Genomic DNA, 13,076 nt, shown 5'->3' with positions numbered 1-13,076 from the left:
TATTCATTAATCCCTGTAGGCTACCCACATATTGGTAGCCTATATTAGTCCAATATTGTCGTTACGCATTTCACTTGAATAATGTTGTGTGCGCACGTGCGCGTGCAGAGAAAGACAGTTATTTACTGAAATTCAAGATTATAACGTCCTGTCTCACTGACGCTGTGTATAGGCTGCACGGCTATTCCTGTGTGTGTGTGTGTGTGTGTGTGCGTGCGTGCGTGCGTGGCGTGGCGAGAGAGAGAGAGAGATCGTGGCTTCCAGGCGTGCGTGTGTGTGCGCAATCAAATGTACTCGGCAGTATGGCTGGCAGGCGAAATGGCGAATTCGAACGGTGTAATTGTAATAGTTTGGAAGAAACCAAAATATGTCAAACACCAATGTTGATGTAACTAAGAGATTCGCTGAGAGATCGATATTTAATATACAGAGATTTTGAAGGAATAAGCAAAATCGTGAGGCGAAGATTCCTCTCCTTCCTCGTTTTTTTCTCCTGCGGGCTGCGGAGTCCGGACAGTGGACAGGACTGTCAGGGAGAGTCGGAGAGCAGCAGAGGCTGACAGGCAGAGCTAGTAGCCAATTAAAAGACGGAGTAGTAGTTGCCAGGTTCGCGAATTGTAAGCGAGTCGTAGTGTGTGTTGAATGGCATTTGAATGGCATTTGTGGGCTTGTGAATGAATTTTCACACATGTAATTTGTGCTCACTTGCATAGACCTGGCGAATTTAGCGTGGTGAAAGGGCAACAGTGTTCCGGGGGTGTGGGTGCTTCGGGCGATAATGTTTGTAGTAAACAAATGCATTGGCGGCGTGAGTGTGGACGGGAGGCATTTTTGGTGGCAGTGCCAGTGCCAGTGTTTGGCGGGTGGTGTCGAGTTTTGGCGTTCGGCGCGATAGGAGGAGATAGCGTTGCAACACTGCGAAGGTAAGTGTGTGACGTCACTACCGTGTGAGTGTGTGTGGGTGTAGTGTGTAAGATGGTGTTGTGGGTGTTGCAATAGCTACGTAGCTGTTGTGGCTTTGGGTTTCTTGCCATGTGTTGGGTACAAGTTCTCTAATATTATAATAGATGCATGGTGTTATGCAACAGTGCATCAGTGTTTATGTCAATTTGTGCTTTGTACTTTAATTCAACATTAGAGTGCAGGCATCAGTAGCCTTTAAAGTAATTAAAGCAGTCTGCCGTCAACGAGGCGGATGAGGGCACCCGACCTCGCCCTCGCTTCTCGCCCATAGGCGTCTTACTGGTTTAGACATAGGCTACAATTGGTCCGACTGTCATTAGACCGACAACCTATCTCAAACCTAACCGCAAGCACGGGAGCAGTGCATGTTCGACCGCATGTCTGACCACATGTCCGACTGTTAATTCTGCATGTCGGTCCGTTGGTGTGTCTAATGTGTGTGCATCCCGTTACCAACAAGATCTTGTATGAGAGAATACCAAGGGTGAGCCAGAAAATAGCAGCCAGGAGAATGAGACTAGCAGGACATTGCCAAAGACATCAGGAACTGCCAGCCAGCAAATTGGTGCTGTGGGGACCAACACATGGGTAAATGGTGCATTTTTTTTTTAATATATATATATAGCGCCTTTATCCAAGGAGCTTTATATAGATTGTGCATTACATTCACCCATTCACACACACATTACCAGCACATCGGGAGCAATTTGTGGTTCAGTGTCTTGCCCAAGGACACTTCGACATGTAGACAGGAGGAGCCGGGATTCGAACCGCCAACCCATGGATCATTGGACGACCTGCTCTACCTCTTGAGCCACAGTCGCCCCTATGGGCATCGATGGGCATCGATCAAGAGGACGTCCCACATTAACATACATGGATGTACTCAAGAAAGACGCAGGAGTGCAAACACCAACAAGCTGACCGGGATGACTGGATGACGATCGAGGGCTCGTCTGAGGACGACCTATAGAGACAATGGCCCTCATTTATCAATTGAGTGTAAAATCTGCCCCAAATTCGAGTGTAGGTTTCGTAGTACACCCACGTCGCCACGGCATTTATAAAGTGATCGCAAACAGCTGATCCTTCCTTAATTTCGTTCCGACGTTAATAAATGTGACGGCTGAAATCTATCTAGCATGCCCTATGAAATCAAGCCTCGCCCTCGTTTTTGCGACATGAACAACTGCAGTACGACCTTGGAAACCATAGTTACATGATGAAAAAAGTCAAGCCATGCCTTGCCTTGCTCACACACAGACGCACGCACGCACACGCAACTTGCAAGCAACTGTCACTGTGTGTTGTTAGTTGTATATACAATTATTCAAATGTTTATGTTTATCTACCGGTATGCGCTCATGCAAAACACTGCTTAAGCATGACTTGCAGCATTGTTTTTAATTGCGCGATTTCAATAAGCTTGCACACTTGGAAATATGATAATATCCTACCAATTTCATATGACATGCCTTTACAAAATATATATTTTTCACATGTATTATTAGTTTTATACATTTTAGGAGTGAAAACATATGTTTAGATGCCTGTGACAGCATGTCAGCAGTTTACATAATGCTGCTCCGCTTGTGTACGACAGAAAAACAGCCGAGGACAAAGCTCCCGACCAGACGTGATTTTTGTCCTGGCACAAGTTCAATTTCAAGCTTTGGCGGAAATGGTAAATACCGAAAATTGCGGTAATTTCAGCGTGCACCCACAGCAGGAATTGCCTGTCATAATTTGACCCCCCTGTATTAGGATGTATTAGGATGTTGATATTCATTCACCAGCCAACACTCCCCACTGACAGGTAGTACCCCCCCCCCCCCCCCCCAGAGAGGACGTAGGACCTACTCCTACCAGCCAACACTCCCCACTGACAGGTAGTACCCCCCCCCCCCCCCCCCCCCCCCCCCCCCAGCGAGGACGTAGGACCTACTCCTACCAGCCAACACTCCCCACTGACAGGTAGTTACCCACTAATAATGTTTGGGAGGCAAGAAACACTTTCCTGGGGTTTGTATGTGGGTAATCTGTGTTTTTAGACATTTTAGTATTGTGATGTCATGGACACTGGGCTCACTGCTGGATTACTACAATGACCATAATGCTTTGTTGCACTCACTCCACCTTGTGGAGAGGGAGAGGGCTGTCTTACTGAGACAACATGTAGTCCAGGAAGGAAGTGAGACCAGTGTCCATGACATCACTGGCCACTTTGAAATACAAAAATATCTAAAACCATGTATTACACACATTTAAAAAAACAAAACAGGAAAGTGTTTCTTGTCTCCCAAACCTCATTAAAATAAGATCTGGTTGCAAAAGGGGTGAAGTGGCCCTTACAGTACAGTAAATGTACTGAGCTACTTTACACCACTGGTTTCACACCACAAGTCAATATATTGATTGTCGTTCAGCAGCAGCAGGCTGCAGCATGGTGGTGGATTTCAGCTTAGCTCACTACAGTAACTAAATGACACTTTCTTCCTGACAAACGACACGCTACTGCTTTGCAAACGCACGTCTATCTAGTGCCCCACATCCAGGCCAACACAGATTTCTCGCTATTACAGTTTCAGATTAATCTGTGTTTATTGTCTTTTTCACTGAGCAGGTTGTGCAGACAGATTGGACATGAAAAATTATTTATCACACACACACACACACACACACACACACACACACACACACACTCTGGGCCGATCCATGAATACATAAAGCAGATTCAGCATTGCTGATGAAAGGTGGAATATCACATTTTATCACCCAGTGCTGTACAACATATCCGCTCAGTGGCTAACAGATGATTCCAACTGCTCATGTTATGTGGTATGGATTTCAGATTCATTTTTTTCCCTTTACAACTGTGATTTCTACTTTGAAAAGCTAAGAAAGATAATGGCCAGTGACAGCAACCTAACACTAGCCCACTGACGCTAACCCAAAATCTGGCAGCAGAGAGGAAGGACTCTTAAAATACCCCCTCTCATGTGGCCTTAATTTGATCAGGGAAACCAAACTGGGGGGGCAATGCTCTTTACACTCGTATAGTTGCACATATTCACACATGGGAGCTGCCTGGGACAATCACAGCTTTGCACTGTTAACTCCACAGGAGCAAAATGACGTTAAGTGCCTTGCCGGAGGGAATCTCCAATGTGGTTACTCTTTCATCGTCTCAATGTCGTTGGTGTGACACTCAAGCGATCCCTAAGCCAAGTCTCTAACTTCTAGATGAATGCCACCCCCGCCCCAAGAATAAGCACAAATCAGCCGTTTTAGGGCAGATTCACACTATCGTCCTGGTGCGCACTCTAGACCACTTGGCAGATGTTGTGGTATTGTGAATGCTGTGTACCGTTCCCCGGAGCGGATTACCCAACCGTTCCTGGGACCGCATGGAGTTAGTCTCAGGACTAATTGAAGTGTACTCGGATACGGATCAGTGCAATGCCAAAGCATTTAATGAAGTCAATCAAGGCCAATGTCAATCAAGGCCAATGTGAATCGTGGCCAGCGGGGAGACCAGGCAATCGTTTTCGGGAACAGTTTGAATCAAACATACTCAGTGTGAATCTGCCCTTAAGACACTGAAGCATAAGTTAAACAATAAAAGCACACATTACATGAGGAACAAAAGTAAAAAAAACAGACCTTAATCTTCCACGGGGGGCGTGTCCGTGGGGATAGCCGTGGCTGTGGGACCTACGGGGGATGGGCCTGCTGTCATCGTCCTGTGTGTGGTGGAGCGACGGCGAGCGAGAGTGGGACGATCTGGAGCTGCCTGTACTCTGAAGACTGCTTTCCGGGAACTCCCCATGACGACTCTGGATACACAACATGGGACAGAGAGACAGGAGGTTTGGGAAGTGATCAGAAGTGTGATATTATGCTTGTATTCATGTCATAGACTGTGACGCATGCGGAAGTGCCGTTTACGCCTCTGCGTTGCCTCTGCTCTGAGGTCGCTCACTTCACCTCTGCGTTTTCAACCGAGCTTCTGCTGCATCGCGCCTGCTTCAGTTTCTGAAAGCCGCCATTACACTCACTCCCTCCGTCTTAGAAATCTATTTATCTTCAGAAGCGTTAATATTGTCACCTCAACACAGCATCAGAAATTACCACATAACGTCCGCACTGTGTTCAATCATGGCGGATGGCACCTACTGTATATTCAGAGAAAACAGCCTTTTAAAACGGGCCAGAAACAGGAACTGGACTCCAGTGTTTCCTTCTTCCAATTGGCTACGGCCGATCACGTGACACACACGTCGATGCACTGCAAGGCATGTTGGGTTACAGGTGCATGATGGGAAGCAGTGTTTATATTTATTTATTTTAAAGCTAGATGTGAGCGCGCCAAAGGTGTGTTAACCTCTAGTGTGTTACGACCCCCTGGTGAAAGTCCATACTGTCAGGTGACAACTTCACGTGTATCCAACACCATAAATAATTGTTCAGATAAACGAAACAAAAAACAATAGACACACTAACCCAAAGAGTCACACACACACGCTCGCGCACGCGCGCGCACACACACACACACACACACACACACACACACACCACTCCCCTCCTCACCTCTCCCAGGCTGCTGTGCTGCAGGGCGGGCAGGCTGCGGAGTGAGGGCACAGGGGAGTGTCCCTGGCGGCCTCGCATCTCCCGCGGGCCCTGCCCGACGTGAGCGTGGCTGATGTGGCCGTGGTCAGGGTGGTGGTCCCCGTTCAGGTTGTTGTCGCTGGCCGAGCGGAGGAGGGAGCGGGGCGAGGGCAGGGGGCCGGGCGTCACGCGACGCCGGGTGGTGTAGGAGGGAGACTCCCTGAAAGGCACTGGAGAGAACAAGCCAGTATGTTATGTTATTTTATGTTTAATGGTATTTATTTATGTGACATGGACATCACAATCGCATTGCACATTGCAAGACTAAATTGTTTTTGTATCCAAAATGAGTTAATAGCACAGGCAGACTCTTCACATACTATAGAGCATGTCTGAAATAAATGTCAGATCTGAAATACCATAACACTTTAGTCTAAAAGCCCAATTAAGTAGAAAAAAAAAGAAATAGGCACTAGCAAAATCATACCCATTACATTAATTTGTGAAACACAAGAAACAAAAGTCATTCAAGTAACCGGTCAGAAAGTATAGTGAGCACAGTTGATTTGATTTCAACCATAGTTTGAGTCCTCTGTAAAACACATTACCACCAGTCTCTAATTTTAGAACTGTAATAAGAGTTCCAAAGGTTACATCACAGCAGAGCAGAGCCTGTAATGCAGTGGTTCCCAAACCTTTTAGCCCGCGACCCAAAAGACAAATTAGACGTTTGCCCCGAGACCCAAACTAATGAAAATAGCTGATCTACAAGATCACAACGTTATTGGCTTGCAGATCAGCTATTTTCACTATACTTAATAAAACATTTGTCATGAAAGTCATGAAAATTCTTGCTTTTTTGGGGGAATGTTTTTTTTTGTAAATTCTGGAAATAATAAATACAAACAAAATGTAGGAAACAAAAAATAAGGGACCAAAAAAATAAAAAATCAGCAATCCACAAATGGGTCCCGACTGTTTGGGAGCCAGTGCTGTAATGCACCTGCCGACATAGCTGGGCTTAATGTGCACGTTAACGCGTAAGCGTGAAATGTGCACCATGTGGACCATGTCGTCTCAACTCAGCTTAACCTTTTAGACATCTACAAGCTCATGGCGCGGGTTAAGCCTCGTAATGCGAGGTGTTGAAATGTAGACACCCTGTATACACTTAAGGCCAGACGGGGAGGGACGAGTGGCACAGGCGCTCTCGCCTGGATCAGCGACAGGTCTGGTCATGAGGGCGCGCGGGACAATCCCACCATAATCCCACCACAATCACTCTAGTCGCCCACGGGCGTGTGCACCAAACAATCACGTGTGTGTGCTACAATTTTACGGGACCGCGCCCGTGAAAATACGCTTGCATTGTCGCCCCTCAACTTCTCTGCGCGTCCCAAATAAACACACGCCTCTGGCCTCTCATTGAAAATGAAATATTGGGCGCGCCAGTCGCTGCCCATTTGAAAAGGCCTTTAATATACTGTATGTTGGTTTGTTTACTGTTGAGTGACAAAACAATGTTGCATATTAATAAGATAATCCTCAACATAATTTGGGGAACCCCCCTGGGCGTCCCGACCAGGGGGGCAGTCAGACAGATATTTTGTGAAGCCACAAGGAAATCGGGATTTCCTGAAAGTTCATATAATGGCCTGTTGTGGCGCTGTCATTGGGCCCAAAAAAACCCATAGCCCCATAGAAGTCCATGTATTTGGGCCCAACTTCACCTAGACTGTATTACCTTAATAAACATGGTCATGAATACTTTTTGCTTCCAGTCACTAGTTTAAAGTCTAATTTCTAATGTCATAATATTCTTTTTGGAAAATTATGGTCCCATTTATAAAAATAATTACCATAAAGTCGTGCATGTTCTGAGGGGCGTGGCTACCGTTACAGTCTATGAACGGGATCCCCCACCCACTCGAGTCAAAATAAAAACCAACGAAGAAGAAGGGGGGAAGTCCCGCCTCGTTGTCTGGGGCAGCCAATGGGCCAGCTGGGCCCAAACGGATCTAGAAAGATGGCGACTTACAATTCAAAGACTGACAGGCTTAATTTTACGTTCATGTTAGACCCGGCCGACGCTTTGTCCATATTTTTTACAGTCTATGGTCCCGACCCCCAGTTTGGTAACCACTGATTTAGAAAATAACAGCGACATGGAGATCCTCTTTTAGTTTTCTTGTTTTCTAGTTGTCTTTTTGTGATTTATTTGCGTCTTCTGAAATTACAAAATGTCACCAATATAGATTAAAAGACGAGACGTTATCTTGTGACAGGAACATTTTACTGTAAGAAAGACTAGAATATGCTAGAAAGGAGATGTGCCTTGATGTCTGCCAATTTGCCAAATCCATTCACAGCCCAAGTATAAAAGCAATACAATGCTATTTTGCCTGCGCGCAAAATAGCATTAAATTAACACTGGGGCGACTGTGGCTCAGGAGGTAGAGCAGGTCGTCCATGTGTTGGCGGTTCGAATCCCGGCTCCTCCTGTCTACATGTCGAAGTGTCCTTGAGCAAGACACTGAACCCCTAATTGCTCCCGATGTGCTGGTTGGTGCCTTGCATGGCTTCCGTTGCAATCGGTGTATGAATGTGTGTGTGAAAGGCGCTATATAAATGCATCATGTAACACTCAGAGTCCCCTGAATCCCAAATGTACATGTTGTTACTGCTCGGTAGCAATTATTGACTAGATGTATCTGCATAATTCAGTGCTGACAGATTACTCAGTTCAGCAGTTGGGTAGTGTAGTACTTCCTCTATACACTAGATGGCAGAGTTTTCCTTTGTGTTTATGTTCACATGGACAGACAGGAAATACCCAAACCTCTTCAGCAATTCACCTTTAGCAAAGACACTTTCCAGCCAGGCTCATTCATTCCAATGTAAATATCATGAATTTTACACATTAAATACTGGTTCATTTTTGGAACCAGACTTTCAAAATCTCTTCCAAATCCGTCAACAAGGCCTGCCATATGCACTGGAAAAATATGTGTGTGGCATTTCTTTTTTAAAACAATGTTTTATCATACAGGAAAACTATTGGTGGAGAGGTTTGTCTAATTATTATGCTTAGCTGTGATTGGACCATTGCAGTTTGGAGAGGGGCTATAGCTATAGGTCAATTGCTGTGTAGATCTGTCTACACAGCCTCACCTCATTTCAGACAGACAGACAGACAGACAGACAGACGTGCATGCGTGCGTGCGTGTGTGTGTGCTACTGTTTAACTTACCAACATCTGATACTTTGTGGATCTTTATAATTTCAGCCAGATCAAAATTTCCTGCTATGATAGCCACCTGGGGAGAGGAGAAGAGAGATAGCAAAATGTTTTTACAAAATGTTTTTTTACATTGAAACAATTAACATTACCATAATGTTAATGAATCCCACTTATCATGCCTATTTCTTCACCTGGATCTCAACCCTCCCTCTGTCTCAGTGTATGTTAAAGGTTGACTGAAGCCCACCCATGTGTAATCTGTATGTTAAAGGTTGACTGAAGCCCACCCATGTGTAATCTGTAGGTTAAAGGTTGACTGAAGCCCACCCATGTGTAATCTGTAGGTTAAAGGTTGACTGAAGCCCACCCATGTGTAATCTGTAGGCTATATGACGCAGCATTGTGGGTACTGTGTAAAGCCAGGACGTGCATTTATTTTTAGATATTTTCGGGGGGTTTATTGAAATAAACAGACAGGAAACTGAGAGAGTCAGGGAGTGACTTGCAGCAATGGTCCGATGGGCTCATAGTCAGGCATCAGATCCTGCATGTGCCTTAAAACCACTCGGCTGTTTGCGCACAGGCCAGCTCATCTTGTGTACAAATACATTAACTTTGATCTGCCCAGCTAATCTGTGTCAATGTCAATTCTACACAGACGTCATCAAGCTGCCAACCCATGCAGCAATTAAAACTACAGGCCAGATTGACATGCATATTCAGTAGAATCCCCAGTTTTGCTAACTCAGAGTTGAATGAACATTACACTGTGTGTGTGTTTGTGTGTGTGTGTGTGTGTGTGTGTGTGTGTGTGTGTGTGTGTGTGTGTGTGTGTGTGTGTGTGTGTGTGTGTGTGTGTGTGTGTGTGTGTGTGTGTGTGTGTGTGCGTGCGTGCGTGCGTGCGTGCGTGTGCGTGTGTGTGTGTGAGTGTGTGTGTGTGAGGGTGTGTGTGTGTGTGTATGTGTGTGTGTGTCGTGACTTGGCCTGTTGTAGCGCCACCATAACGCTGATTTGAAAACTGTCAAGTGGCATTTCTTCCTCAGCCTAATGGGAATATGCATGCATAGTGCATAGGTAAAAACGCTAATCGGCCAGTTATAGCGCCACCAGGAGGCTGAGTTGAAAATGTTCCAGTGGCATTTCTTCCTCGGCCTAGTGGAAATGTGCGTGCACAATTTCACGGAAATCACACGATGTGTTCATGATTTGCGGCATTTTGTTTGAAACTGAGCACTCCTGCGAACTTTGGAAGCCAATATTAATCAATCAGGATGGAGTCTGAAAAATCTGAAAAACCAGTTTCGTTGAATGGCTCTAGAGAGACTGTGTACCAATTTGCGTGATGTTTGGACAAAATCTGTAGGTGTACTGTCCAATTTTTTGTTTTACACCAACCGGCCTACTGGTGGCGCTATAAGAGGCCAATGTGAAAACCCTGGGGCAGAGGATCAGCTGTGGCATTCAGGGAGTGTGTGTGCAGAGTATGGCTAAGATCAAGCCAACGGTGCCGGAGATTAGCTGTCCACAGACGGACGGAGGGACGGACGGACACACGGACGGACGGGGACACACACACACACACACACACACGGACAGACGGACAGAGTGCAAAACATACTCTCTCCCCATGCCTTCGGGCTGGTGGAGACAATAAAGAATTATTCTAGCTTCAAACTTGTTTCTTAAATACAGTGCCAGTGGCAGGGTGAACTGCCACAAATGTACAGTACATTTAGTAATCTGCCGTACTATAAAATAAATTATACAACACGATATTGGAACACCTGCTGTTCTCCCAGAGCGGAGCAGACTCAGACTGTCATGAAATAATTATGATTTTCTTTTAGCGAATACCTTAGTTTTTTTCTTTTTTCTTTTAAAGATTAGGTTTTTTTTGGCTTTTGTGCCTTCATTGATAGTTACAGTGAAGACGGACAGGAGAGAGGGTAGGAGAGAAGGGGAGAGACACGCAGCAAAGGTGTCATGATCAAGACTCGAACACGCAACGCACTGTCAGGCCAGAACCTATATGTGGCATGCGCCTGGACCACTAGGCCAGCGGGTGCCCCAAATATCTTAGTTTTAAGGGTAACTGTTGTATAATTGCAATATTACACTCGAGGGTGTTAATTCTTTATCGTCATTAAAGGAGAATTCCATGCTACGTCTTTCTTACCTTTCTTTGTAGTTGTTACGTCCCCACCAAAGAGGTCCAGGTGTTTTTTTAATATAATTTACATTATGAAGAGAGGATATATACAACAACAAAAATTGAGCGATGGAAATAAGCGAATTAGCACAACACCCCATAGCCCCATTCAATTCCCATTCAATTCAATGCAATTCATTTAGGGCTTATGGTAGGGGAAATAGCCAATAAGGAGCTTTTGCACAAAATAACACCTGGACCTCTTTGGTGGGGACGTAACAACTACAAAGAAAGGTAAGAAAGCCTTCTAGCATGGAATTCTCCTTTAATGCACTTCTGCTCTGCCTTTCAGAGTTCCTGCAGCATCGCAGGCATGCATTAATGACGATAAAGAACACCCTCTTGTGTAATATTGCTTAAATAAAACAGAATAATTGTAATTGTATAATATTATGTAGTGATGGCTGACGTCATACAAACCTGAAAGGCGGTCTGGCTGTTGTAGTTCTTTATTTCTTTATTGCCTCCTCGGAACAGCAACACGCGGGCACAGCTATCCTGAATGACAAACAGACAGGACATGTGTTGAGATCAATCTTGAAAAGCCATGCTTGCTTACGTTTTGCACGCTGTATAAACACACACCACACACACCTGGAAAGTATATTACACGCACATGCGCGGGCGCACGCGCACACACACGCGCACACTTTTGCGAGTGCAAATCACACACACACATACAGTAAAGTATATTACACGCACACACACACACACACACACACACACACACACACACACACACACAGATCTATGAGTCTCCATTGTGGGCCATTAAAGGCTCTAATTGGTCTCTATAGATACATGTTTTAATTACAAGTGAACTCTGTAGGAGTGACAGACAGACAGACAGACAGACAGACAGACAGACAGACAGACAGACAGACAGACAGACAGACAGACAGACAGACAGACAGACAGACAGACAGACAGACAAAGGAGAATGGAACACGCAGAGACAGTTCAACAGGCAAAGTCGTATGCTGTGTGCCTGTAGCTATGCATACACAATACACATACACAAGAATAGCAGGATGTAAAGGGTCATTCATCAGGTGTGCGTGCGTGCGTGCATGCGTGCGTGCGTTCGTGCATGCATGCGTGCGTGCGTGCGTTCATGCATGCGTGCGTGTGTGCATGCGTGTGTGCATGCGTGCGTGCGTGCGTTCGTGCATGCATGCGTGCGTGCGTTCGTGCATGCATGCGTGCGTGCGTGCATGGGTGCGTGCAGGCATGCGCGTGCATGGGGGTGTCTACCATGACGCTGTGCCATTAGGTTTGCCCTTTATAGCACAAGGCCGCTTCACTGATAAAAGTTCAGTTATTTTCATAGCTACTGTCACAACTCATGAGCATCATAATTAGGGAACAGAGAAAGTCCTAGGTTCATAAGAACCCTGCATGTGACAGCTGGATGTGGAGAATGGCCCGAAGCACCATCTCTCTGTCAGAAGGCCACATGCAGTCAAGGAAGCCGTAGGAAGCAATGAACCCCTAATCATTTGAGGAGACAGTTCACATACAAAATTGCCACAATTAAAGGATGGCTATTTGGAAAATATTTCCTACGCAGTAACCGACTCATACATCTTTTTAGAATGCTGGAATGTCTCTCAATCATGGTCCCAAAATGAACACCTGCCAGGACTGTATTTTCAGTCGTGAAACTGTTACAGAAGCCCAGTACAGTCAAATTTGTCTTCTGTGACTATATTATGAAGACCATTCCGGAAAGGAAAATTAAATACATATAGTATACAGTACATACTCACTGTACTGTAGATCATATTCTGCCATGCTGCACATGTCATTGCGCCTATTACGTAATTCCATCAGTCATCAAACCATTCTATTCAAACAGCTATATGTATTCAGATCTTAATTGTATTGCAAATCACGGTGATCATGTGAAAAGACGTCATTTTGAAATGGAAATCCCATTATCTTGTGAGTATATGATGTTCTCAAGGTTTATTTTTCACTGTACTGTATTTACTGTTGTAAAGCAGCACTATGGCCAGAGCAATCATAAAGCAGTTGCAACTTTGCACTGTGGCG

General features: G+C 45.3%; 1 protein-coding gene across 1 annotated transcript in view; it reads right to left on the bottom strand.

Annotated features, from left to right (window-relative positions):
* Window positions 1-13,076, bottom strand: part of shank3a (SH3 and multiple ankyrin repeat domains 3a) — a gene marked incomplete at its 5' end in the record, with an annotated part of 286,471 nt that overhangs the window by 124,466 nt on the left and 148,929 nt on the right. The window contains 4 exons of the mRNA XM_083764211.1: window positions 4,627-4,799; window positions 5,554-5,801; window positions 8,822-8,888; window positions 11,442-11,519. Coding sequence (XP_083620337.1) covers window positions 4,627-4,799; window positions 5,554-5,801; window positions 8,822-8,888; window positions 11,442-11,519 — 566 coding nt within the window. The remainder of the gene's footprint in view (window positions 1-4,626; window positions 4,800-5,553; window positions 5,802-8,821; window positions 8,889-11,441; window positions 11,520-13,076) is intronic.

This window comes from Protomyctophum parallelum (genome assembly GCF_964188405.1).
Source record: "Protomyctophum parallelum genome assembly, chromosome: 4".
Classification (NCBI taxonomy): Eukaryota; Metazoa; Chordata; class Actinopteri; order Myctophiformes; family Myctophidae; genus Protomyctophum; species Protomyctophum parallelum.
This window is presented reverse-complemented; position numbering and strand designations above follow the sequence as displayed.